Source organism: Equus przewalskii, chromosome 19 (genome assembly GCF_037783145.1).
Source record: "Equus przewalskii isolate Varuska chromosome 19, EquPr2, whole genome shotgun sequence".
Taxonomy (NCBI): domain Eukaryota; kingdom Metazoa; phylum Chordata; class Mammalia; order Perissodactyla; family Equidae; genus Equus; species Equus przewalskii.
The window spans coordinates 19,259,468-19,287,010 of record NC_091849.1 but is presented as its reverse complement, the minus strand read 5'-3'; the positions used below and the strand labels follow the sequence as shown (position 1 = coordinate 19,287,010).

The 27,543-nt window shown below is 40.0% G+C and overlaps 1 protein-coding gene across 4 annotated transcripts in view; it reads right to left on the bottom strand.

Moving 5' to 3' along the window:
- Positions 1-223: 223 nt before the first annotated feature.
- The window catches only part of E2F3 (E2F transcription factor 3), a 74,300-nt gene continuing 46,980 nt past the window's right edge, over positions 224-27,543 (bottom strand). For 3 of the 4 annotated variants that reach the window (XM_070584144.1, XM_070584145.1, XM_008518333.2), the window contains exons 2-7: positions 12,592-12,703; positions 11,122-11,323; positions 9,616-9,774; positions 6,486-6,600; positions 5,070-5,205; positions 224-3,731 (exon numbers count right to left, since the gene is read on the bottom strand). In XM_070584144.1, coding sequence (XP_070440245.1) covers positions 3,469-3,731; positions 5,070-5,205; positions 6,486-6,600; positions 9,616-9,774; positions 11,122-11,323; positions 12,592-12,703 — 987 coding nt within the window. In that variant the 3' untranslated portion in view covers positions 224-3,468. Of the gene's footprint in view, positions 3,732-5,069; positions 5,206-6,485; positions 6,601-9,615; positions 9,775-11,121; positions 11,342-12,591; positions 12,704-27,543 lie in introns of all 4 variants that reach the window. The other variant, XM_070584143.1, reaches the window with a different exon arrangement.

The window sequence follows — 27,543 nt, the reverse complement described above, 5'->3', positions numbered from 1 at the left end:
ACCCCTTTTGCCCTCCTCCCTTCCCCTTTCCCCTCGGTAACCCCAATCTAATCTCTGTCTCTGTGTGTTTGTTTGTTGTTGTTTCTATCTCCCACTTATGAGTGAGATCATATGGTATTTGATTTTCTCTGTCTGACTTATTTTGCTTAGCATAAGCAGTGTCTTTAAAAATGAAATTAATATAGGAGCATAAGACAATAGTAAGAAAACCCATCCACAAGTCTGAACTCTTAAAAAAAAATGATTTTATTGATCCTTTACCATACAAAATTTATTCAAATTACACCCATTTGAAGTGGTAAGATCACAGCTAGGGAACAGGTTACCCTGTAACAAATCTATTTACAAAATCCATCATAAAAGCTTTTTTTTTTTTACATTATATTACATATTTTCTTTTTTTTGAACTAGCATACAACACAAAGCTAAACTGATTAGTAGTTTGCCTACTCCCAATTTCGGGAGAAATACTTCCTTTTGACAAAATCACGTACCCCATAGGAAAAGAAATTCCCACAATCTGATAATTGCCACCTGACTCACTCTGCAAGACATCTTCCTTCAAATCCTTCCTCTCATACACACGAGTTGTCATGCACACACTGAGTTCTTAACTTTCTTTTTCCTGAAAGCTAAAGCTTTAAATACTGCAATTTTATTTACAGATCTACACTTAACAACAAAAATGAAAACAAGAACCACAACAGAAAACAAAAACAAAATAACACTCTTAAAAAATTACAAACCAGCTAGAAAATATTCTGGCAGTGTTTACAAATTAATTGCTATCTTTGTACAAAATTGCTAGATAATGAAAACGTGAGTAGACTACATATCAACTTAAATAAAAAGATCGCTATGCACAAATCTGTACATATAAACACACACCTAACACTGTTTGACAGCTCATGTGTTGCCCTTTATACATTTTATTTTCTAAGGCTCACGCAGTCATAATTCGCACACTTGTAACTTTTAGCCATTTCATGTGTGAGCTTTAATAGCAGCAACTCAATGGTACCAGGAAACCTGCATACTTAGTACTTAAAGTAACACAAATACTGTAGTACTAACCCACTTTGTGTGCCAGATACTATGTCAAAAAGAAAATGACTAATGCAAACAGAATACAGTATGGACATCTAATTAATGTACGCCAGTTAAGCCCATTAACTGGAAAAAATGTTATGCATGAAGGAACTTTTAAGACTTATTAGTATTCCTTTCATTTTTAAAACAATAAATACGGCATTACATTACGTAAAGGTTTAACGAGAAATTCAACAAAACACACAACAACCTAGCCAGGTGAGCTCAGTCTTGAGACTTTGGAAAAAATCAGCTTTGTGCAGCTGGCAGAGAATTACACAAAGCTGGAAGCAGAGGCAGCTAACCAGATGAGATAAATATGGGAAATGGGGAAAAGCTTGGCAAAAATGGTTTCCCATACAGGAAAAAACCCCACAGTGCATTTCCAGTAGGCACTTGACACAAAGCTCCCCATCCCTCCCCCGCCCCAATGCTTCATCTTGGACCACACGGATATTTTGTACCAAGTCCAGTGTGTGTGAGGGGAGGAGGCTGGGGTTGGAGGCCGAAGAAGAAAAAGGAGGATAATCTGCACCTTTGTTTTTCTTCCCAAACATACACCCATGCATACCTACATAAAGAGTTTAAAGTGCTGGTGTCATTTGTTTTGACCCCACCACCACTTTGCATATTGTGGAAATCTACCTAGAGTAAACTGGCTGGGGCTTCTGTGGTTTTTCGTTTTCTTTTGTATTTTTCCTAAGGGATATTTTCAATTCAATTAAACACACGAATCGAGTGCCTACTATGTGCCCACCACTGTGTCAGGCACGTAGCATTTCAATTTAACTGTTCGTTTTGAGGTTTGTTTTTTTCTATGACTCCCTCATTCCCGCAGTCTTTAGCATCCAAGGAATGGATTTGAGGTACTATGCCACATTCCCAGCGGGAGATGACCCTCTCCCCTGGCCAATGGGAAGGCCATTCTTGGACATAACTGGTAGGATTTGCAGCTGACACGAAGCCTCTAACTTGGGACACCCTTCCTGAAGAGTAAAACAGGAGATGCCTGGCATTCTATCGCTTCACTGTCTGAATCTCAACTACCCTTGGTCCAAATTACTCCTTCACAGAGCAAGGGGAACGGTTCTGCTATGGCAGCCCCCAACACAGTGGGAGCTCCCGTTCTCACCAGCTTAAGTGAATGCCACTCACACAACAATGGGGATGTCTTTCTCTCTAGAGGCCTCTCCATCTGACCCCATCCTGAGAAGTGGTCTCCCTGAGTGCAGTGTAAGAGAGCCCTTTCCCCGGTCACGGGGGCCGGAAGCCCAAGGACGGAGGGATCCACGCCTGCTGCTCCTTGGGACTGCTATGTCATCTGACCTGGTTCTATTTCAAATGGGCCACCCATGTCAGCGAGCTTCAGAATCGACTCGCTCCAAGCTCCCCCTGCCAGGAAAGGAAGCAAGATGGGGCAATGCTTCTTGCAGAGGCTGTTCACCTTAGATCACACACGTTTAGATGGTCTGATCAGTAGAGGTTCTCTACCTCTGCTTAAATAATTTGAACTAGCAAAAATGGCTTCAAAGTAAACAATTAAATTGAAATGGTGATGGGTGCCACAGGAATGCTTCGATGGCGGCTAAAAAAATGAAAAGTCTGAAACAATCCACAAATCCTAAGTAGGCATTTGCTACAAATCAACTTTAAACTTACAAATACGTTGGGGACGGGGAGTGGAAGTGGTTTATGGAGACAGGAAAATCCACAACAGCTTAGAGTGGCAGATCTCTATTTATCTGCAACAAATATTTCAAAACAGGTTCTTCATCCGAAAGGCTGTGGAGGTCCTCATGACCCCCTAGTGGGACACACGGTCCATAGCTTAAACTGAATTATGACAGTAATTTAAATATTCCTAAGAAGAGCTGAAGAAATCCATTTCATACTTTCGCATGACTTCAAGTTTACAGTTCCTGCAGTTCCATTCCATATTAGCAGACCCCAAAGACATGCATTCTGCGGAGAAGGCACGGCTTGAAATGCTATTAAGGAAGATTGCTGTTTTCGAGTGGGCCAGGTGGCCAGACCCCATTCTACAGCCCATCCGTCAGGCACAGCAAGCCAATCCAGGAGGGAGGGAGGAAAAGGACGGGTGAGAGACACCTGATTGCACATTTTCTCACTTGCTGACTCATCCAGGAGATTTTGGAGCCTGGGGCAAAGCAGGGCTTTCCCAAGGGAGCCCACAACTGTGCGTTTAGACAATTTTTTTTTTTAATTCATTAAAATGTCAGCTTTGTTCTGAAGTTTGTAGTTTACTTCATGATACTATCTTGGAGGAAGAAGGTAGGAAGGGACAACACTGCATGACAGATGTTCTGGTTCCATAATAAAAAAATATTGGTTTATAAGGGGAGTTCACACAAAGCATAATCAACTACACATAAAGTCTTCCACCAGTGGGAGCTTTTCCAAATCATAAGCATCAAAGAGATCGCTGATGCCTTCTTCTTCCCCAAGGCTGAGCAGATAGTCTTCTTGGAGCAGGGGAGGCAGTAAGTTCACAAATGGTCCTTCTAGGTTGGAAGGAATTTGGTCCTCAGTCTGCTGTAAAAGGTTGGCTGGGGAGGCCAGAGGAGAAAGGTTTGCCATAGAAATCGAGCAATCACTATGTCCTGAGTTGGTTGAAGCCAAGTCTGAAGGGAGAAAATTGGTGGAAACAAAAACATAAATTGGGAAAAAATCAAATTAGTTATTCTGGAAGAATGGACATGTTGCTGTTATAAATTTGCCTACGTTCCACTAACGACAGTAAGATGACATTATGATATAGATCACCTCTTATGCTAAAGGGCACTAAAGAGTGACTGGTCCACTTTTCTTTGTTCTAGTCTACTTACTCTTTTCTTTCTTTTTTTTTTTTTAACATGAGGAAGATTAGCCCTGAGCTACCATCCATGCCAATCTTCCTCTATTTTATATGTGGGTCGCTGCCACAGCATGGCTGATGAGTGGTGTGGGTCTGCTCCGGGGATCTGAACCTGTGAACCCAGGCTACCGAACTTAACCACTACACCACAGGCTGGCCCTACTCATCTTTTAAAATACCTACTGTTAGCAAACAAGAATACAAATTGCTTCAAAGATTAGAGGCTACAAGTTCAAAAACTTCTCTCTGATATCAATTAGTCATCGTTTAAAGAAAAACAAAGCAAAACAAAACATACACACTGAAAAGCTGGTTCCCTAGTAGAAAAGCACTAATTTTAGTCTCTTCTGAATGACCTTGTTAAAGACACCTCTAAAAATACAAATAATAAGACATACTCACTTCGAATTTCTATGGTGAAAAAAAAATGGGCTTTAGTTTTATCATTTGAGGTGCTGTATGCTTTTGCTTGGTGCTAAATAAGACCTATTCACTGAAATCACTTCTATTCTTGCTGCTATACTGGGAAACAGTAGGGGAAAAAAATTAAATACATACCCCCAATCTGCAACTAAAAAAAAACAAAAAAAAGGCCTGCAAAGAGCTTCCTCTGCTATAGGGACAGTGGCGGGAGGAGATTTATTTTCCTGGGGTTTTCTTCCCCTATCTTCACACGTTGAGGGGAAGAATTAAGATAAAACTTTTGTGACAAGAGCCTTTTCTCTCCAGACTTTTTTCATTTTCCTCTCTAATGATTTCTGCAGCATCATTCAAAGCTGTGTGGTCAAGTGCAGCTAATGATTCAACCAGACAGCTCACAGCTTCGCTCCTCACCTCAACCGGTTTTCCAAAACACTGTAAGGAAATCGTTTCTGCCAATAGCAAAGGCCGGAAGGGACTCCATTAGTGGGCGGAGGAGTCATTTGCCCAAGATCATTATTTTGTTCCGTAAACTAGTCAGAATGCCTTTTTAAAAAATGTTACCTTAATAACAATAATAACAGAAGCTTTTGTTTCTCGCCTAGACTTGCAGTTCCGATACAAGGTCCTTCTAGTCATCTTCATTTTTAACATAGTTTCCAAGTGACAAAAGTGGAATTTTTACCTTTGGAAGAGGGTTTAGGGATATTCCCATTGTGGTCTTGGTTGTTTGTTTTCATTGGACTGTGTGTTTCAGTCTCTTCTGGACACAAATAAACCTCAATGGGTCCTTGGGTACTTGCCAAATGTATTTGTAGGCTCTGCGAACAGAACAAGTGAGAGAAGTTCAGACTGAAAGTTCCTTTAGGAACGGAAGCTACAGTAGTCTCCAGCTAAAAATGGAAAGGAAGGATAATTTTCATTGTTCATTTTGCTTCTTCACTGGTAGGCCACCTCTATCAATGACTGTCATCCTCTAGAGCAGGAGGTCAGCAAACTACAGCCTAAGGGTCAAATCCAGTCCAAACTGGCTTTGTAAATAAAGTGTTATTGGCACCGAGTGACACCCATTCCCACTGCTAATGAATTGCCTCTGGTTATTTATTTTTTTTATGCTATAAGGGCAGAGTTGTATAGGCGAGTAGTCCTAACAGACCATATGGCTCACAAAGCCAAAAATATTTACTGTCTAGGCCCTTTAAAGAAAAAGTTTGCTGACCCCTGCCCTGGAAAAGGTGAATTGTGTTCTTTAAATATATTCCTTTTATGCAAACTATTAAAAAGTCCATGAAGTGTTCCTAATACAGTATTTCCATGTTATTATTCGTTTATGGTAGGGCTTTTTTTATGTCTAACTTTATTAACCATTGGATGAACAGTATTCTTAAGTGCTAGGAACTGAGTTTAATGAGAGAATGCAGCACACTAATATTTAAAATTCCTCTCATCTAGGTCATAGAGTTATTATGATCATTTAAGGTGAGAACTCTATCCCAGATGGGAGACTGCAAATTTCACTCTTATTTTATTTTCTACGCATTTTCTTTTTACTACGTTTCTTCACTGTATAGTCTAGGCCTATGTTGCCAAAGTGTATCTGAAACCAATCACGAAAATATGCTCTCCATTTTCTTACAATATTCTAGTCTATCAATTAACCCAAAGTCTCATTTGATTTCTTAAAAATAAACATATTATAAATAATACATTCTTAAAATGTGCTAAGATAGATTACAGAGATTAAAATATTTATATCTCTGTTCATGGGGGAAGACCAAAGCCACAGTAATCAACATAAAATTCCCCAGTGGTTCAAACCAACCAGAACAACCAGATAACAAATTATGAAAAAGAGTCCAAGAGGGACAGGGTACCATATACCACTTTGAGTTGAATGCCCAGCTATGTTAAAATTAGACTTTTTGGACATCCAATGCATATCGTACTCTTGAAATGTTTTTAGTTAGCGTTAAGTAAAATAGATGGAAAAGAACAATCAAGGTTTTAGGAGGATACAGACTTTAACCATGAGTTAATGATTCTTTAACCTCAGACATTCCAAAAAGATTTCTGCAGGTGAACAAAGATGTTATCTCCTTACCTCTATTGGGTCAGGCACTTCAAGTCTTGTTTCTGGAGGGGCTTTCACAACTATAACAGTTTGGTCTTTAAGGCCACTAATTTTTCGAATATCTTGATATGTAACATAAGCTAACGTAACGAGTGTTAAGGAAACCTTCCAACTGATTGCCTCAGATGTAACCACTATGAAGATGACAAAATAGAAGCACAGAAAAATTTTACAGTACTGTGTGACTTATAAGAATAAATCTCTCTCTTCTTCTAGATCTCTAAATATTTGGGATGTTCCATGAATCTTCCCTCTGGTTGATGTCCTAAGCAACAAGAGACATGTACAGCTCTTTCTTGCCCATTTCTAAAAAGTCCATGGCTATTTAAAATATTAAAATAAACATAGAAACAGAATAGTTAAAATAAACCATTAAAGAAAACCAAAACCCAATTTGGTCAGGGATTTTCAAACCAGGTTTCTCAGGAGCACAAGTATTCTATGAACTCCAGTGAAGCGTTCTATCACTCAAATTGAATGATGGCAGATCCCAATTTACAGAAAAAATTAAAGCTCTGTTAATCATAATTTCTTGGAAACTCCAGTAACATGCTACTTGACTATTAGCAAGTGTCAGCAACTACCCAAATGAATGAATGAGCAGCAAATAGATATTATTAGTGAAAGAACTCAGAATACTTCTCAGGCAGACAGCTTGTTTTCTTAAGTGTGCTTGGGCTGGTTGTGATTATCTATTGCCTACTGATAAGAGTGTCATTATTTCTGTTAGAAAAGTTATCCTATGTATGACATTATTAACTATCAATATTTCAGTGTTCACAAAGAGGAAAGCACCTTCCAGATGCTCTGCAACCTGAATGAATTTGAGAAATGCTCATTTAGGAAAAGAGAGTAAAAGAATATTTCAGTACTCTTGGCAGTTATTTCTGAGCACTGAAGTATTCTTTTAAATGCGCTGGCAGCCCAACCTAAGAGGATATCATGAAAGAATATGGTACTTATTAAGTTATATTATATCTACTGTTATATGTATATATACATATATAAATGTTAACATAAATGTATATATGTTATATATACACACACTCTTATATGTAACAGTATTCATACAAGCTTGCCTAAAAGAGAATAGATCACATAGCTTTTTTATATAAGGGACATGGAGTAACGTAACTAATGTAAAATGTCTTTAGCCAGTTGCTTTTTTTATATCAACCCACAAAAAATGCCTAGGATAAAATGGCAAATCACAACTCAATGAAGGCATTTCTGCATAGCAGAGTCTGTGATTTAACGTATTTACCACAGCTTAGAGAGGCTAGAGGAAATGATGTCCCTTAGAATAGTAGCTTTTTATTAGAAATTGAAGGAAGCTATGAACCTACTCTTTGGGAAAAAGCACATTCACCCAAAATCTGCACATACATTTAGGGGCATCTATCAGATTATCTTCTTTATTCTTTAAGTCTCAATAGTTCAGACAATAGCTAATTCAGTGTTGAGCTTGACAGGACAGCTCATGCAGGATTCTGGGTTTCAAGTCACCATTTATGTCATCAAGGAAGCCAACTGGTGCCTTTATAGAAGATTTGACAGTTCTGAATTTTTACTGAGAACACTGGGGAAACTGATAACCAGGTACTTACCCCACAGCCTGCTGTCAAAAAGCTACGTGGCAAGAACTTATTAAAATAAAACTCATCTACAATTACTCAACATGCTGCAGGAAGGAAAATTTCAACACATTTGTGAACAAGCTGTACCAAATTCGCAACTGAATGGTGAATTGAAATAAACTGTGCAAACACATTCTTTAATCTTACAAACTCAAAAGTGCTTCCATTGTGGCTCCCCCTTGAACTTGCTTCTTGGGTTAGCAGCCCCCTGCAAGGAAGCTTTCTTTTCTGCAACAAAGGCCTCAGAGAAAGCTAATGTAGGTGACAATGCTGTAAGCTACACGTTCTGGAAAGCTGCCGGTCTTGTGTAACGACCACATTTCCTCCTCGATGGGGCTCCCAACTAAACAATGAATGAAACAGCCTGACCAGAGCTATTCTTGTTTCTTCCCTGTAAACCCACTCTGGCCATCAATGGGGGCTCAAATCATCACACCTCTTCTCCACCTCACTAATCATCAGCTGACAAGGTTAATCCTTTGGTCAACAGGAAATGAACAATCGTAGTTTCAAAACCTGCCTGATTCGAAAATAAATGTCCCCAAAACCTCCAAAGGAAAGCCCAGAGATGAGACACTAGAAGAAACTGGGCAGGACACATTTTATTTTCTGCTTTACAAAGGTAAATGTGGAATAATCAGAAGATTGGAACTAAAATTAGAGATAGGATGACTTAAAATATGGGTTTTGTCTTCTCCTAATAATTGAAAATATTGAAAAGTCTTCTTGTCAACATGTCTCCGCTTTTGTCTGAAGTGAGATGATGAACAGTAAGTTTTCCTGAGATGGTCAACAGACTGTCAGCCTGCTTAGAACAAGAATTGGCTGTTTATATTTTTATTTCTAAGGACTAATGTTTGTAGATGAATGGATAAATTAAGATTTCTTAGGCAGTAGGGTGCTTCTGAAATCAGTTTTTGTTGTTATGAATCAGCATAACGCACTTTGAAAGTTATAGAATTATTCTTCTATACTCTTTCAATTCCTTCAACTATAGCTCAGACAGATTCAACAAATTCCAATTGCTCCAATATCTGATGAAAAGAAAACAGAATGTGAGAACCCCAATAGTGACAGCTAACACCCACCAAAAATCTGGGAAGCCAAAGATGAATCTGCTGAATGTTGTCATTAATATTAATACTGACACATTACGTATCTTATAATAGTGTTGCCTTACGCTGCAGTGTATCCATATGTCCCAATTGCACATGAATAAATGCTTTAACAAACAGTTCCCACCTGGCTATGAAAGTAGATATGATAGGACCCAGTACGTGACTATCTTTCCATAAATACTGACTTCTAAGAAAAAGATAAGTGGTTTAGACACACACACACACACACACATACTTGCATGAAACCAGAGTAAAATTCTCCCTTGTGCCTAAAAGTCAGATTGTTAACACTGGAAATAGTCTAGAAGGCACTAACCCCCAGTGAACAGGTGGCACAAAGGATATCTTTGATTCTCTGAATCCTCGGTTAACAGTTTGAGGTCCAGGGTGCAGCTTTGGATCAGTTCATCTAATTTCTTCTCCTCCTGACTGAGCTCGGTCACTTCCTTTGACAGGCCTTGACACTGGGCCAGCATGCCCCCATCCTCAGACAGACTGCAGCCCCTAGAAACCCAAACACAGACTCTTTATGGCTCCTTGACAGGCCAAAGCAGGGAAGGTGAAAGAGAGGGCAGGGAGAAACGGTCCTTTGGGTAAGTGTCCCCTCTTGATAGAGGAGGTCACACTGCTTGTTAGCCAAGTGTTAAAATTAGAACGTTTATACATAGTTTTTCATAGTACAGCCCTTCAGTTTTCACACCAGAGAAATTAAGTGAAAAAACACTGCTATTTTCAGGTTTCTTTCCTCCAGAGGAAGGCTGGAATTCAAAGGGCACAAGGAGGCAGTTCCGCCCCGCCACATGCCGCCCAGGGGGGAAAAGAAAGAAAGAAAGGGGGGAAGAAAGGATGGAAAGACATAGAAAAATAGAAAAATTTGCAAGAAAAGATAGAATGGTTCAAAATTCAACAAAACGTCATCCAAAAAGCACAAAAGACCTAGATAATTTCTGAGGGTCTTATACCAACAACTAAAAAGGGAAAGGAAGTTGAGGAAACAGATAGATGTGCTGGATGCAAGAACAAAGACCAGTACTCAACAGGTTTCTCTAAACCACAGGCCAAAATGGGTCACTGAATTATCACAAAATTCCAAAAAACTACAAAAAAGTTACCTGTTCATCTTATCATGTTTGAAGAAGTATTTTTTCAAAGCCACCCCATAACATTTATTCCTTCCAATAATGCTTAAATAGTTCCTTCTAAAATACTGGCTGTTCCGGTACTCTGTCTGTAATTCGCAAATGACGTTATCATACATTTAATTGTACATGTGGGTGGATAGGTGACAAGTGTTACCATCCCCACTTTCTAGAAGGAACAGAGGCATTTAAGTCTTGCCTTGATTAACACAGAAAGCTAATCTGCTATGAGAACCATGGGCAAAGACACTTGGCGATTGTACATATACACAGATGTGTTACTAGACAGCCATAGTTAATTTCTAAATTCCTATTAGAGACAAGCCAAAGACACGTGTAAGCGTGTATTAGATTACACACATGTGTACACACATGGACATCACAGAACAGATGAACAGCATTCTACTTTACATCTGTAGGGCCCTATTTAATCCCAGGATCCCCTTGCTTGAGGCTCATTGAATATAAACCCTTTCATCTCTGACAGTATCTAAACAGAAGCCCTCTTTGTAAACAGACTTTAAACCTTCGGCTAAAGAGTTGAGGAGGGAAGAGAGAAGGAAGGAGAAGAGAAGAGTGGGAGAGAGAAAATGAAGTGCGGGCATGAATGTGAAAGTTGGGACTGGGAGAAACCCCGATGCAGCCTGAAGGGACCCATCAGAGCCAGGGAATGGGGGTGGCGGGGTGAGGGGGGGTGGCGACTTATACTCACATCCACTGCACGTTGTTTTTAGACTTCTTCTTAATGAGGTGGATGCCTTCCAGTACATTGGTGATGTCATAAATCCTTCTCTTCTGCACTTTCAGCACCTCTGCTGCCTTGTTCAAATCCAAGACCCCATCAGGTGACTGGCTCAGTAGCTGAATGAACTTCTTGGTGAGCAGACCAAGTGATGTATCATACCGTGTTTTTTCTGAGGGAGATTTTGGAGCTTAAAGAAAAACAAAAACCGAACGGGTGGGGGATAGGGGGAAAGGTAAAGAAATGAAGGGTTTCTTTGCAGTTAAGCAAGCCCTCTTTCCCACTGCAGCCCAGGTATTAGTATCAGAAGCAAAGCTGCTGTTGCTGTTGTTTCTGGTTAAGTGATAGAAAGCTACGAAACCGATTTATCAGAAAAGGAAGGGACAGGAAAAATTCCTGTTTGACGAAAGCATTTTACTGTGAATTTCTCAGTAGTTTCTACTTTGGCTTACCCTACTCCCTGGGTCTAGTGAAGTATCTCACTCATAGTTGGTGCTCAAAAATATCTGTTGAATGAATGAAAAAGTGCTGTAGCCTCGTGGGATCAGCACCCGTGGAGCCTAACCTGATGGGGCCAGACTACAAATCTCTCCAGCATTTCATGACAGGGGCTCAGATGGACTCAAATGGCCCTTTAGACTCCGGTGTCTGTGTGTGTATATAACTCGTTCACTGAGTTTTCAAATAATGCTTCATTTGGATAAAGAATACCTAGAAAGTCCTTCAATCAAATCTCCCCATCCCTCTTGAACGAAACGGCCTTATTTAACATTGCATTTATTCTCTTAAAGTTGCGTAGGTCAAGGGTTTAATTGAGCATTACACATAATTTGTGGATTGCCTAATTTGTAAACTACAGAAAAGGAGAGAACAAAGTCTAATTTAGCCTTTACATTAAATGCCAAAGACATAAAGGACTATTTAGCTATTTCCAACCTATTTTTCTCTCTCTCCCAAAAGAAACAATGATTGTATTCTATGGAAAGGGAAATTGCAATCAAGCTGCAATTGATTGGTCTCAATCAGTTCTCACGCTGCCATATGCTGAGCTGGAGGCTGAGGCTGGCGCAGACATCACCGACTCTGGCACAGCTCATCTACGCCCAGTTAGCCTTAATCTCTGAAGTAATGTCCATTAAGGAAAGTTAACGTTAAATTTATTCTAGAACGGGGCTGAAGAGCTTGCATTCTGAGTTGAAACATGAAACTGCACCCATTTAAAGAGGCCTCCCTTTAAGTCAGTGTTCAGTGCTGGAATGACTCTGGAAACCTTTCACTGGATGTCTGCAGACACTGTGTGTATCTTTTGGCTAGGCACAGAAAGAAATGAAAAAGAACAAAACAAGCCAAAATTATTCACACCTTGGCATCCTTTCAGCCACAAGCTTTGAAAGTTGGGAAGCCCACACCAAAGAGAGTCAGAGAAGAAAGAATCCTTACTTTTTGGACTATCTGGACTTCGTAGTGCAGCTCTTCCTTTGCCCTTGGGGGTTTTTAAACCATCTGAGAGGTACTGATGACCGCTTTCTCCTAGCTCCAGCCTTCGCTTTGCCTGTAGTAAGAAAGCACAGTCGTTTGTCAGAGGTCTTATGGACAATCACAAGGGGGAAGGCTGTTTGTGATTGGGCCCCTGCCAGCTCTCACCACCCCTGCCCCGCCTCACTCAGGATCTTGTCATTCCCTACAGCCAGGGTTCTGGCTCTGGGGCCTGGGCTGTCACGCAAACTCTCTCTTCACCTGCAATCATTATCTGCCTACACTCAGATGAGCAAATCCAACAATTCTTAGGATTAGTTTCAGGAGTCACTTTGTTCATTTATTCGTTGGTTCAACACATGTGCCAGGCATGGGCCTAGATACTAAGAATCCAGTAGACATCATGGAACTTAAACCCACTTTTCCCCAGCAAAGCTTTGCTGCCTATCTCCATCTCTGAACTGGGTCGGACTGCCTGCCTCGTGCTCCCTAAACACTCTGTGTTTATGTGCATGCTAACACTTATTGGATAGAAGAGTTATTTTACTTATCTGTTCCTCATTTCCTTTAAGGCAGGGACTGTGTCCCATTTATCTTTGTATACCTAGGGCTTGGCGCAAAGCCTGGGTGTCTGTAGGTGTTCAATCACCCTCTCTCCGTATATATTCAATGAAGGAAAGAGTGATTGAACAGTAATGCAACTAGTCACAGACTACAAATGGTCATTCATCAGAATAACAAATATTGCAAACATTCAATCTTGGGCTTCAACTAGTATTACTTTCTCCATTTTGCCGTTAGACCTGGCAAATGAGAAGTCTTCATCTAAGTTTTTGATTTAATTTAATTTCACTTTACAAGTATCCCCTTAGTGTCTTCTGTGTACCAGGCACTGGACTTAGGGAACAGAGGTAAGCGAGCTGGATAAGAGTCCCTGCCTTCCTAGTGCTTACAGTCCAAGAGAGAAGACAGACAATTAAATAAGTAATTGCTGAGGACCCGCTGTGTGGGTGTGACAGGTGTTCAGACAGAAGGGGCACCGACTAGACACCCACATGGCACTGTGTATTTAGGCTCATTTTAGGGTAGATTATTCTGAGGAGATTCACAATTTCAGAATAACTCCCCACAATATAGAAACAGAATTAATAACTTATCAACTGATGATAGATATCCAGCTTCTCTATGGAAAGTTATCAGCTAAACTTCTGCTCCCTAGAGTGGCCACTAGCCACATGTGACTCATCCAAATTGACATGTGCCAGAAGCATAAAATATACACTGGATTTCAGGAACTTGGCACAAAAAAGGGTAAAATGCCTTATTAATAATTTTTATATAGATTATATTAAAATAATATTTTGGCCTTATAAAATAATATTAAATAAGCTAGTCTTAAAATTATTATTTCACCTGTTTCCTTTTACATATATATTTTTTACCATGTGGCTTGTATTTGTGCCACACATTATCTTTCTATCGGGCAGCGTGGAGCTAAACCTCACTCTAAAGGCCGGGGAGTGACAATTAGCAAATTTATCTTCTTAACTTGATTTTCCCCTCTCCGATATTCTGTCAAATCCTTGTGTGGGCCTGTTGTTTTGGTTGGCCCAGCAAATATTGCCTCTTCGCCGGGCAAAAGCTCCCTGACTGCTCGTTGGGGAGCACCCCTTCCCTCTCACAGCCTAAGTGCATTTGTGCACACAGGTGACCCAGGCCTGGCTGCTGATCACTGTGTTCCATCCTCCCCCTCCTCCACAGTGACTGTCGGGGTGTCACATGACCAAAGCTGGGTGAACAAAGGCCAACTCCAGGAATTTTTCTGGAACTCATGGCAAGAAGAGGCTGTGCCTTCCCAGGAAGGTTGATAAGCTGGTAGCTGGAAGCCACCTGAGAATGGAGCCTCCACAGGGGAAAGCAGAGTGGAGAAATGGAGAGAAAGGGGTCTGAGGCCATCCATCAAAACTCTGGATCAGGTCATACACTGAGAGCAACAGTTGGTCTTCCCCAGACTTTTCAGTTACATTAGCCAATAAAATCTCCTTTTTGTGCTTAAAGCTTAAAGCACTTTGAGTTGGGAACCTGAAAGTCTGGTGTTGCAAGTGTCAGCCTGTGGAATTGGCTGAGTCAAGATGGGCTGTGGTGCAATGGGGAGCTGGCAAGGCTTGTTAAAGAGTGACAGAGTGTGTTGGCCACTTCTTGTGGTCTTCAGGAAATTATTACTGATAGAGACCAGCTTTATCTAAGGCTTACCTAAAAGCAGAGAAGAAGAAAACAGCTTAGTAGCTTAGTTATGGAGGCTTTTTTCTCTCGGTAGAAAGCAATCCAAGAAGATATAAAGCTGTATTCTCTGCCCATGCTAAAGTCCACAGAAGGAAGGCAAAATGGGGAAAGGGTTTGGGACCCAGAACTCTTGGGCCCCTAAGGCTGTATTCTCCTTGAACCCTCACAATAAAGAACCATCCACTGGCCGGCTGCCTGGACATATTAGTTTTGCCTCCCAATCCCAGGCTATTATTTCAAATTGCTTTGAGGCAAAGGCCTATAGAAGCAGAAAGCTGTAGGCTGGGGAAACTCCAGAGGTGTGTTGCTAAGAAACTGGGATCTAACTTCAAGGACCAGGACTAGTCAGGATATGTGACTGGTTACCAAGCACTAAACCACAGAGCTGACCAAATCTAAATACTATGTAGAAAATCTACTGAATTTTAAAGGCACTTCTGTCAGAGAATCCCTAAGTCCAGAAAGCAAAGGCCTATGATATCTCAGTCTCTAAGGGAATCAATCGCTATGCTTATAAATTTATACCAAAAAGAAATGAGCTGTGAAAGAAGGGCAGCCCCAGAAAATCCTCCCAGAGGGTAGATAGTGGGGAGGCCATATTGGCTCCATCAGGTCTCCAAGTGCCTGCTATTCCTGTTGAGAAGGACATGACGTGCCACGAGAGGTGACCACTGTGTGCCGTTTCCCCTTTTCCAGATGGATGTTTCTGCTGGGTTATCTTGTGATCTTTCCTCCACTGTTTAGTGAACGGAGGCTGAACTAGACTTGAGAAGACCACACAGCACCTGCAGGTCCTAGATCTGAGGATGGGCACGATAACTGGACTGTCTTTTGGGGAAGGGCTAAAAACTTTGATTATGATAGAGCAGCATCACTTTACTGGTTACCGTAGCGAATTCAAGCACACATGCTTGGTAAACAAACAAAAAGCCAGATGGGAAGATTTAAACAGTGCAGGTAGTCTCTGCCTACAGCCCTTTGCCCTGGGCTGAGCACAAACGCAGAAGAAAATCTCCTCTCTTGGTCATCTCAATTTTTGTTTGCTCTTAGTGTGAATGTCTTGCTGAACTGAGAGTTATTCTGTTTATAAGCAGATCTTCATATTACATGGCCCCCACCAGTGAAGTAACTAATCTATCTGGTGCTCAGCAGAAGGCCCGGCCATGTGGTCCTAAGCAGGAGTAAAGCCTGGACATGAGACATGCTATGAAGATCACCTACGAGGCGTCTTCCTGAGGTATTATCAAGGGTAGTTTTACTAGAAACGAAGTATGTGCTAACTTAGATCCTCAGCCCCAGCTAAGACGCCATGCCTCTGTAATGAAGCACTCTTACGCATGTCTGAAAACGTATATACGAAAAGAACAGGAATAACTGTCAGGCAGCCAAGCAGTGGGCTGTGGGGAACATCTATCGTTTCTGCCTGCCTGGCATTTGTCATCCCTATTTTTTCCTTTGCAGCAGGAACTTCCCCGCAGTTCTTAGTTCAGGTGGTTTCTTTGTCCAATCCTGAAAACAAAAGGCATGACATTGCTCAACATCTTAGGCTGACCCTTCCCATCAAGGTGACAGAGGTGAGTTCCGTAATCTGGGTCCACCAATCAGTGTATTCCAGTCCCTGGCTAACGTGACTGGTTTAGGGATGGGCTCATGCCCAAAGCAGGATGAATCAGTCAAGGCTGGGATTTTTGTTAGAAGCTACTGGGAAAGTACTGGGTTCTTTTCACCGGGAATTATGAACCTGGAGCTACCTGGGAACTGAGCCAACATAGAAGAAAGTAGAGTCAAGAGCTGGAGGGAGACTGTCCTGATGCCTTCAAGCAAGGTGCCAGATATGGCCATGCCCAAAGGCAGATCTACCCAAGACTTTCATTTGTGTGAGCCAACAGATTCCCTTTTTGGGTAGAAGACAAGTGAATTAGATTACTCCCACTTGCTACCACCTGAGTCCTGACAGGTATGGCCTTTTAGTCTTAACTATAACAGAATTAACATTTGAGTGCTTACAATATATCCTGGACCGTGTTAATTGCTTTCCACTCGATTACGATATCTCATTTTCACAACAACCCCATAAGGTAGTTGTTATTATTATTTCCTATTTTACAGGAGAAAATGGAGGTTTTCAGCACTTAAATAACTTTTCCAAAATCCCACAGTCAATAAATACGCCTACACTGAAGTCCATGCTTATAACCACTCCATAAAATGATTGCGAAAAATTGCCATATAAAAATACTTGAAAAGTTACATTATATTGATACCATCTTATTTTATGATAAACTTAAACAGTTTTATTTTATTCAGAAAATTTTTAAAAACTTTTCCTTTACATAATAAATGCATATGGTAATTCAAACACCACAAAGGAGTATACATGGAAAGCAAATCTTTCTCCCACGCCTGATCCCCAGTTCCCTTCCTCAAAGGCAGCACCATGAAGTTACTTCAACATCCTTTTAGACAGTCTATGTAAATGCAAGCACATATATAGATATACACCACACCTTATAAAAAATCTTCACATAAATGGTAGCAAAGCACATACTACTCTATTAATAATACATCTCGGAGTTTGATCCCTATCAGTACACACAGAATGATCTTATTTTTCATAGCTGCAGAATACTGTATTAATTAATATACCATGACTTGTTTACCAAATCAGACACCTACGAATGGACATTCAACACTCCTCTACTGTAACCATTTTTCCCAATAAAGAGTCATGATAGCCTTGGGGGGTGGGATGACTAGACCCAGCTTGCACTGAGGCAGAGAAGTTAAGGATTACCTAAAGTCTCAGCTAATAAGTCACAGAACCCAGGTCTGTTCAAAGAGTTTGTCAGTGACCATGACTTCCCTGGACTGACGGAGATATCCCTCTTCTGCTGTCACAGCAACTTCTGGGCTGCCAGTGCAGCATGATTTTACCATCATAACACATATACACTCCAGGTTTCCTTGCTGGACCATGAACTCAGGTCTTAAGCAGCTCAGTTTCCCCACAGCCTTGCATATGGCACGCACTCGGTCAAATTTACTTATTTATTTTCAACGAACCAAGGAATAAATCCCCAAAGTCTCTTGATAGGTAAATCACAAAGTTCCAACATTATCAGCCTTTAAAGGGGATGTTTAAAGATATATATGTGTGTATATATATAAGTGTCTGTGTACACATAAGTTTGTACTTGTATATGTATATGCTGGAGATTAATCTCTACATATTTGGAAATATTTTAAAAAAATATAAAGGGGAAAAATTAAAGTTGCAGAAAGATTTGTATAATATGATCTCATAGGGGCAAAAAATTGTAGGCCTCACTATAAAATTTTCCATGTATCCATGGAGGAAAAAAGTCTGGAAAGATCCACATCAAATGTTAGTGGAGGTTATCTCTGAGAAGTAAAATTAAATGTGGGGTAATGACTTCATGTTTATAGTTCTGTAATATTTGATTGGATTTTACAAAGTCATGTGTCTATATACACATTAATTTATATCTTTCAAACTAGCAATTCCACTTCTTAGAGTATATTCTGAGAACCACGGTGTTCCTAGGGTTTATCTATTAAAAACAGCACAGCCAGTTTCTTGAATTTTTATATTTTCCCACATATGTCCAACATAAATGCCTAATCTCAGAAGAAAAATTCAGTAAGTTATTGTACATTTATAGAATGGGGTGTTATGCAATTAATAATGATGTACAATACGTAAGTTAAGAAAACAAGCAAGTATAAATAGTAAAATTGTACTTTTGTGAGGAAACTATATGCATAGAAAGAAAGTATCTAAGGATATATACCAAATAAAGTTTAAGAGTATTAACCTTTGGTGGTAGGATTATGGTGATCTTATTTTCTTCTCCTTAGCCTTTTCTATTTCTAAATCATTTTGAAATGAGCATGTTTTTCTTGCATAAAAGGAAAAACAAAAGTCATTTCCATTTGGGGTTAAACAAATGAAGTCTGGTGGTTTACACCCATTCAGTGTGTTTGATTTGAACTTACGGGGATGGGTTCAAAACAGAAATGAGATCTGCTACCAGCACGGGCATCCCAGCTTCACGGTGGGAAGGGAAGTGGTGTTCTCATCTACCATCCAACTGAACCACAGGAAAAAACTGAATCAAGAAAAAGGCATGGCCTGCTGTAGGTTAGCAAACTGTGAACACTAAAATAAACTCCTTTACTCCAGTTAATGCGAGATCTGGGTGATGGAAAGAACAAGATACACGATACATTTTGTCTCAAAGCCAAAGAAGAGACAGGACATTTTGAACAGAGGAAGAAGGGAAATAGAAGAAAATGGAAGTTAAATTAAAAGAATGAGGACCAGATTAAGCACATTAATGAAATAACCCAAAGGAGGGAACCTCCAGCTTGAGACCACACTGCAGCTGAACCTCACTTGGATTCTGGCCGTTAGGTCAGTGGGTTAGGGCACGAGGATTTTAAGAACAGAATACCTAGTTTCCAGTTGTGCCTATATATTAACTGAATCTGGTTAACCACTTTAAAATCCATTCAAACATTTATTAAGTGCCTGCTGTGTACCAGGACCTGCAGATGATTATAACAGTGATACAGTGGGCCCCGCTATAAAAGAAGGTACAGGCCCACAAATAACAGAAAATGCATGATAAATACTGCAACGCGTCCATGGCTGGGGGCAGGAGGGCAGGAAGGAGGGCTGGATGGAGAGGTGGGTGGAAATCTGGACAGACTGGTTAGAAGTGGTGGAATGAACCAAGTCCTGGAAGGCAAATGGGGTCTGCCCTGCAGAGAAGAGAGTGGGAGTCGGGGAACTTGAGTGAGCTGTCCAGGCACAGGCAGAAGCACAGAGACTTGGAAGGGCGTTGGTTTGGAAGTGCTGGTGGGTAGCAAAGGGCTTTGGGTGCAGGGGATGAAGGGGCCAGATCACAGTCCCTTACATGCCAGGCTAATAACCACACTCCCACGTCAACCTCATTGACATGAGGTTACCTAAGACGAAGAGCTCTAAGATCTTCTCTGGCTTTTTTCAGCCAGAGGTCAGTTCAGAAACTAACAAGGGCAGTGTCTCTAGGAGCTATGAGGTGAGAAACCTAATCAGAAACCAAATTATCTCAGAGAACTGGTGAGCTGAACAGGCATGCAGGAAGCCCTGACGGAGGCGTGTGGCAACAGGAGTAGTATGTGTACATCTTATCTTGGTGAGATTTCCCCTTAAATCCCACCTCCCCGCCACCAGCAGGTGGTGAGCAGAACATCTCCCTCTTCTCTCTCAGATGTGTCCCTCTCCAAGCCCGCCTCACGCTCCAGCTAGATTCCCCCATCATTTCTCATCGGATTACTAGAATGGACTCCAAACTTGGCCATTTTTTCTTCTTTTGATTTTTAATCTACAGTCCTAGGGTATTTTAACTTCACTGTAACTTGTATTTGTGGACCAGTTTGGGCATCTAACCACATGCATATAAATATATAAATGTTTCCAAAGGAAAAGGAATCTCAAACTGACTCAGAACTTTTGGAATAGAAGCCATTTACTTATGAACTGGTGAGACTGCCTTCCTTTCTACAAACATTTATTTTGTTTTTAAGAACAATTTAAGACAATTTAAAAATAAATAGATGCACATGGTTTTTAAAAATCCACTAGCTCAGAGAACTTATAGCCACCTCCGCAGGGGAACCAATTTTACTATTTCTCCTGGCAATCACCTCTGCATCTCTAAGTAAAATAAGCGTACACAGCTATTTGTTGGTTTAGCCATTCTAGTTATTATGTAGACTTCCTTCAGTGATACCACACCCACCCTTCTTCCTCCTTTTCTCCCAATAGTTATATCATTACTTTTGTTTAAAAACCGGTGCTATGCATTTTGACTATATAAATATTCTTCCCGCAGAGTCAAATAGTATACTGAGATTGCATCTCCTTTCTTGTGAAGCTCATCTGTTTCCTTTGGAATTTCCAGTTGTCTTTCCTGATCGCTGGCACCATTTGCCTTCACCACATCCTAAACTTTTGCCAACTCTCCATCATATCAGATATTCTACCAAGTCCCCACTTTTTTTCCTTCCTGAAGCTCTTGGACCTCCTGCTATCTAGGCCCTAGACCGACTGTTCTCCAGGCCTGTTGTACGGCTGCCACTCTGCAATTTTCCCTCACTGCATCCCGTGTTGAAGCCTGAGGTGGACATTTGTCATTTTATTTGACTGCCCAGTCTCTGAACTCCCCCTACTATGGTTAGGAACTTCCCCACTTTGTCAGTCTTGGTGGGAGGGACAGCCACCTTCCTACCATAAAATCTGGACCCCCAGTGCTCTTTCCCAGCTTCCCTGGAACCTAGACTAGAGCTGTTACCTAGACTGGGACGGGCAGACACACTCACCCTGGATTTGGCATCTGGAGCTTCTCCTGCAAAGAAGCAGACCAGTGGTGACAGCCATGGGAGCCTGGAAGAAGTGACTACTATTGTTGGACTTGTTCTGTGGTTTGATGTCTTAGCTGTGGTTCTGGCTATTGATCCTTCCTTGTTCTTGCCTGTTCTCCAAGCCTGGTTCTCTAAGCTTCCTGACAATTCAGTGGGTTATCTAACACCCTTTCAATAAATTCCTTTTCTGCTTAAGTTGGCCAGAGTTGGTTTCTGTTGCTTGCAACACAGTCAGTTTCCTGTTTTCCATTGTCAATCAGTTGTTTCCCTGGAACACAGCCGAACGGTAGTATAGAAGAGAAAACTTGAGTCTTATTTATCTGAATGTGTATTTCACCCTCACACTTGATAGTTCGACTAAGTAAAGAATTAAAGGCAGAAGATCACTTGCCCTCAAACTCTGAAGGCACTGCTCCACTGGGTTTTATTCTGTGTTGATGGTGAGAAACCTGTTGCCACTGATTCTCATTCCTTTGAAGCTATTGGATTTTGAACCCTTCTGAAAGCTTCCAGGCCTGTCTTAACATTTATTGTAAAATTTCGTAACATGTATTCAGGTGTGCATCTTTTCTAACTCACTGTGGGAGGAACTCATGTGCTCCTAGAAACTACACGATTGGCCTCCAGCTATGAGAAATATGTGTATTGTAAGTCATTCCCTCTATTGTCTCTGTCTAATCTTTCTGGAATTCCTATTCCTCTTGGATTGACCCTTTAAAGCTCTTATTTTCCATCTCTTTGTTTTTTCTTTTTCGTTCTACTTCCTTGTCCTTACATCAAATTTAGCTTCCACTTCACTAAATTTTCTCTTTTCAATTTGGGCAACTAGATTTTTAATTCCCAAGAATGTTTGTTTTACTCCCTGATCAATCTATTTTTATAGCATCTTATTCTCATTTTATGAATAGGATAGCCTGACACCACTAATTATTTCTCTTAAAGTTTTCTTTTGCTTCTTGTTTAACCTGTTTTCTCCATAGTCATCTTTTCCTACCTTTTCTAAAAAAAAAAAAAAAAATCCTGGTGTCACTTTATAATGTTGTAGTCTTTTCCCAAATGTCTAGTCAAGCTTTTTCGTATTTAAGAATAAAGCAACACAATGACAACTGGGAGCTGTACGATTCAAGTTGAGGTGCTATCCTTAAATCTCAGAATGGGGCCGATCCATTTATTTTGAGAAGATTTCTCAAAAACTATTTGTCTGGGGAAAAGACTCATGGATTCTGGACATTTATTCTGCATAAACACCTTCATGTGAATCCCTTTACACCCTTGGTTTTCGTCATACTTGAGCTTCAGCGGTTCTTCCCCTAGGGCAGACCCGTGCGTGCTCTCTTTGGCCACAGCTTCCTCTGCTCTACTTTACTGGCCGCCACTCCTCCACCCATTCTCCGTATCCAGAAATCTGTTGAATTATCTTGTCCACTACAGGCCCTACTCTCATTTTCAGTGATTTAAAATAACAGTTTCTTTTGCACGGAATAAAGGCTGAAGCCCTAATATTTTTCCTACCTAAGTATCTCAATAATTGAATGTTGATCTTAAAAAGCAAAAATCTCTGAAAATCTGTTACAGATTAATTCTGTATCTAGCTATATCTATATCAAATTAAGAGTAAATGAATAAGAAGCTTAAGAGAAGGACTTCATTAATAAATTAAATAGATCTAATGTTACTCAGATGAAATAAGAGAATATGAGTAATATTTTTAATAAGAGAAATGCTATGATGACTCACAGATCATAGTGGGCTCTAAATTAGAGCAGGCAAAAGGTTCTTATCCCCCATACAATATTTAAGTGTTATTATTTCCTTTGAGGTTTAAATTTTATGTTTTTACAGAAAAAAAAAGCAGGGAAAACTGTGCATTAAACCACCGACTTAAAAGGGATTTTAAATTTACTCATATTACCAAATTCATAATGTGCTTTTCTTTAACTTAAATTATTGCTAACCTTAAATATGTAGTTATTGCCCATAAAATGGAATTTAGGAATTCTTCTCTTCAGACATCTGAATTTCCAATTTGGAGGCTGGCAAAACTACTTAAAACATATTCACTGATGGGCAGTTAGGGTGCAGGCTCTAATATTACTGCTCAGATGTCTCCCTGCAATAATGGACTTGAACCTTTCATCAGAGTACTATTTAGTTTATCTCTACTTCCCTTTCCGATTCTTAGTTTTTGGTCTTAAGATTTGACCTCATTTCAACACCAATGGAATAAACCACGAGTTGACAAACATTTTCTGTAAAAGGCCAGGCTGTAAATATTTTACACCTTGTGGGACATAGCTCTGTTGTAGCTACTCAACTCTGTTATTGGAGCAAGAAAGAAGCTAGAATACATAAATGAATGGGCTTCACTGTATTCCAATAAAACTTTATTTACAAAATGGGCCCTGGACTAGATTTGGCCAGCAGGCCTGAGTTTGTAGATTCATGGGATAAACCATTATCCTCCTACAATTTACTAATGTTTTTATTAAAGGATATCTATATTGCTCATACCAAACACTAACATTTTATGAAGAGAGAAAGCCAATCATATTTTTGGATAATGGAATTACATCTCTGTCACACTTTGGTTAAATGTAAGGACTAAAAACAAATACCAAAAATAAAAGCAAATTTGAGCTATCCATTTGAATAGTTGGACCTCATCTCATCCACAGAAAATAATAATAATTGAACACACAAAGATATTCCTTTTTATGTCCTCAACCATACGTAGCTAAAAAGATAGTTTATAAGTGCAATGAAGAGCCATAAACAAATTCTTACCATGGGTTCAACAGATCAATTTTATGAGTAATTCAATTGCTTCATTACCAGTACCAAAAAAGTTTTTGTCAGCAAACTTTCTCCCATTGAATTACTGTCGACACATCACGGTAACTGTTCTGAATCTAAACCAGTGAGTTCACAGAAGCTTACTTCAGAACACAGTTGCTATAATGGCTTGCAGGGTAGTGCTAGCACCTTAAATCTTAGAAAAAGAGCACGTGTTTAATTATCACCCTGGCTCTAAAGGACAGGGCACTTGGCCCTGGTGGACATAGTTTCACAGACTATCTCCTGGTACAGGAGCACAATAAATGGACTCCAAGAAGTAGAACACTTTTGGAAGATTTGTGAACCTAAACTAATTGAAGAACTTCCTCTTAAGATAGCATAATGTTACTTTTAAGAAACACAAAGTACTGAAAACTGACATCTGCTGGTCTTATATCATGTTAGGAATATCCATTATTTGTACAATTGATATGAAGGCCAAAAATTGCTGCTTTTCCAATCACTCAACTTTCATTTAGGGGAAACTCAGTTCCTGTATTTGGAGGTTGGGAGTTTCCAGGCAGTAGTACGGTAAGGAAGAACCCAGGGGGAGGCAGACAAACTCCCCACGTTGAGAAGATGGAGCTAAGCATCTGGGGAGATCAAAGTAGCTAGAATTTGGGCAGACTACCGGAAAGGAGAAAACTGTTTAGAGAGAAACTCTTGGAAATCTGCAAAAGGTCCCTGTTGAGGATTCAGCAGAGTACTGATCGGTGTGTGCATGTGAGGAAACTACCCAAGGCCAGGAGAAAGAAACACCTGAAAGGAATAGCAAGCAGTACCTAGTGCTCCCACAAGGCCTGAAATGGTAGGCACGTTGTTCTGACAATCGTTTCTATCAGCCAGACTGAAAAAAACTCATGATTCATGAGGCAAGGCTGGAGGACTCAGAAGGGTGTCACCTCATTGGTGAGGCAAAATTAGCCCGAGAACAAATACAGCTCTGGTCCCACCTAACAAAGCAAGACCTGAAAGATCAGACTGTTTCTAAGAAACTTCACTGCATCTCAGAACAAAAGTCAAGAACATTTACAGAAATACAAAAATGCCTGGCGCCCAACAATGACTATCGTCCAACCAAAGATTACTAGGCTTCCAAGGAAGCATGAAAATATGACCCATATTCTGGAGAAAAATCAATTAATCGAAACTGACCTAGAACCAACACAATGGTAAGAATTAGTAGATAAGGACACAGAAAAAAGCTAATGCAACTGTATTCCGTATGTTCAAAAAGTTAAGCAGAGACATAGATGATATAAACCTACAGATTCAAGAAGCTCAACGAATCCCAAACACAAGGAATATAAAGAAAACAATACCAAGGCCCAACACAATCAAATGGTTCAAAGTCAGTGACAAAGACAGAAAATCTTAAAAGCAGCTGGCGGGGGCGGGGGGAGGGGGAGATATGTTACAAACAGAGAAATAAAAATGACAGCAAATTTCTTACTTGTAACAATGTAGCCAGAAGATAGTGGGGCTACATTTTGAAAAGTATTGAAATAAACTGTCAAACTAGAATTCCATACCCAGCAAAAATATCTTTAAAAATCCAAAGGCAAAATAGACTTTTTCAGAGATACAAACACTAAAAGAATTCTTCACCAGCAGACCCGCACTGGAAGAAATACCAAAGGAAATCCTTTAAGCAGAAGGAAATGATGTCAGATGGAAATATGGATCTACACAAGCAATTAAGAGTATCAGAAATGGTAATCAGATGGGTAAATACGTGAGGTTTTCTCCCTCTTATATTTAAACCTCTTTAAAAGGTAATTGAGGGGCTGGCCTGGCGATGTAGTGGTTAAGTTTGTATGCTCCACTTTGGTGGCCCAGGGTTGGCAGGCTCAGATCCCAGGTGTGGACCTGTACGCCGCTCATCAAGCCATGCTGTGGTGGTGTCCCACATACAAAATAGAGAAAGACTGGCATAGATGTTAGCTCAGGGCCAATCTTCCTCAAGCAAAAAGAGGAAGATTGTCAACAGATGTTAGTTCAGGGCCAATCTTCCTCACCAAAATAAAAATAGATAATTGACTGTCTAAACAAAAATAGTAAATTGCATTGTGGAGTTTATAATGTATTTATAAGTAAAATACATGACAAAACTAACATAAAGGGCAGGAGGGGAGAAATGAATGTATATTACTGTAAGGTAAGGGGTATAATTTTAAGCAGACCTAAAAAATGAGTAGGGGTAAGTGCAAAAAGCCAAGAATAAACAAGACAATTCTAAGGAAAAGAACAAGGTAGAGTGACTTGCCCTACCAGATACCAGACTCTTGTTGTAAAACTACAGTAATTAGTGAAAGGTGTACTGGCACAGGGATAGGCAAGAGAATAGAACAGAAAACCTACGAACAATTCCACACATACATGGAAACATCATATATTGCAAATAGGGCACTACAGATCACTGAAAAGGGCGGACTATGTAACAACTGGTGCTGGGACTATTGTTTACCTGAGAAAAAAATAAAGTTGTATCCCTATCTCAAACCACACACAAAATTCAACTCTAGACCTAAATGAAGGGAGCAAAACTTTAAAGCTACGAGAAGAAACAAAGAAGAAAATATTTGACATCATGGGAAAGAAGGTTTTCTTAAACAAGACAGAAAGGCACAAATCATACATGTGAAAAACTACATTAAAATTAACTCTGATCATCAAAAGAGCACGATAAAGTCAAGCCACAGATGAGGAGAGGATATGTGCATTACATATAACCTCCTAAGAATTAGTATGAAGAATAGATAACGAATTAATAGAAACCAGGAGGAAAAGGGCATAGAACCCAAGAGGAAAATAGCTGAAAGACAGGATAGGCAATTCTCAGAAGAGGGTATGAAATGGTCAAAATATTAAAATAAGTAATCAGGGAGATGTAAATTAAAATGAAATAACCTTCTCACACTCTCAGACTGGCAAAAATTGCAGTCTGAAAACACCAGGTGTTGCAAACATGTGAAACTGTTACATCCTGGTTGTGGGGGTGTGGAGTTATAACCCCTTTGGAGAAAAGTTTTCTCAATATTTAGTGAAAACCATCAACTCCTCTGCATGTACCATCCACTCCTGCACATCAGTACAAAGAGACATGAACAAGAATTTTCAGGACAGCATTAGTACCCAGGCTGTAGTTATCCACACAGATGAATCACACAAATATAATACTGAGTAAAAAACCCAAAAACCACATATATACACGATGTCCTTACATAAAATTTTTAAACGCCGAAAACGTTATTCAATCGCATTAGAATAATGCATATCTAGTAAAAGAATACATACAAAATACATATATAGACGAGCATGAGAAACACAAAGAAATGTAGAGAAAAAGGGACAATGTAATTGGGGAGG